This window comes from Austrofundulus limnaeus, unplaced genomic scaffold (assembly GCF_001266775.1).
Source record: "Austrofundulus limnaeus strain Quisiro unplaced genomic scaffold, Austrofundulus_limnaeus-1.0 Scaffold3301, whole genome shotgun sequence".
Classification (NCBI taxonomy): Eukaryota; Metazoa; Chordata; class Actinopteri; order Cyprinodontiformes; family Rivulidae; genus Austrofundulus; species Austrofundulus limnaeus.
Genome location: NW_013955703.1, coordinates 4,065 through 5,370, shown reverse-complemented (window position 1 = coordinate 5,370; position 1,306 = coordinate 4,065). Strand labels below are relative to the sequence as shown.

The window sequence follows — 1,306 nt, the reverse complement described above, 5'->3', positions numbered from 1 at the left end:
GTAATACCAGGGCTAACAGGATACAGTAACACCAGAGCTAACAGGCTACAGTAACACCAGGGCTAACAGGATACAGTAACACCAGGGCTAACAGGATACAGTAATACCAGGGCTAACAGGATACAGTAATACCAGAGCTAACAGGATACAGTAATATCAGGGCTAACAGGATACAGTAATACCAGAGCTAACAGGCTACAGTAACACCAGGGCTAACAGGATACAGTAACACCAGGGCTAACAGGATACAGTAACACCAGGGCTAACAGGATACAGTAACACCAGGGCTAACAGGATACAGTAACACCAGGGCTAACAGGATACAGTAATACCAGGGCTAACAGGATACAGTAACACCAGAGCTAACAGGATACAGTAATACCAGGGCTAACAGGATACAGTAATACCAGGGCTAACAGGCTTGGTTATGAGGAGGTAAAACAAGTCAAACACTGAGGACTGTTGTGTTGTCACAAATGAATGAACAAAGCAGCAGAACATATATTAGTATCATTTGAAAACACACAGTTGTGTGTTTGTGTTGCATGTTGTGTTGTCACAAACGAATGAACAAAGCAGCAGAACATATATTAGTATCATTTGAAAACACACAGTTGTGTGTTTGTGTTGCATGTTGTGTTGTCACAAACGAATGAACAAAGCAGCAGAACATATATTAGTATCATTTGAAAACACACAGTTGTGTGTTTGTGTTGCACAGACCTGGGTGCTGGCTGCTGGAACAGGAGCCTCCCTGACACACAAACCACCTGCTCTGGTTTGTTACTGACACTGGACTGCCACTAGATGGAGACAGAGACACACACAGGAGAGCACAATCAGTGCTACACACACAGTATCTGTGTCACAATCTAAAGTCTATCCTTCACCTGTCACAAAGGAACAACTTCCACATTATTATTTCATCAATCCAAAGATATCAGCCATGTTGAACTGATCAGAGCCTGCTGCTCTCTGATGCTGAGGAGAAACACACACAGCTGCACTGTGACAAATACAACAAACACACACAGCTGCACTGTGACAAATACAACAAACACACAACTACACTGTGACAAATACAACACACACAACTACACTGTGACAAATACAACACACACAACTACACTGTGACAAATACAACACACACAACTACACTGTGACAAATACAACAAACACACAACTGCACTGTGACAAATACAACAAACACACAACTACACTGTGACAAATACAACACACACAACCACACTGTGACAAATACAACAAACACGCACAGCTGCTCTGTGACAAATACAACAAACACACA

The 1,306-nt window shown here is 42.3% G+C and overlaps 1 protein-coding gene across 1 annotated transcript in view; it reads right to left on the bottom strand.

Annotated features, from left to right (window-relative positions):
- Window positions 1-723: 723 nt before the first annotated feature.
- Window positions 724-1,306, bottom strand: part of LOC106511831 (mitogen-activated protein kinase kinase kinase kinase 4) — a gene marked incomplete at its 3' end in the record, with an annotated part of 4,632 nt that continues 4,049 nt past the window's right edge. The window contains 1 exon segment of the mRNA XM_014000563.1: window positions 724-803. Within this exon segment, the coding sequence (XP_013856017.1) occupies window positions 724-803 (80 nt within the window).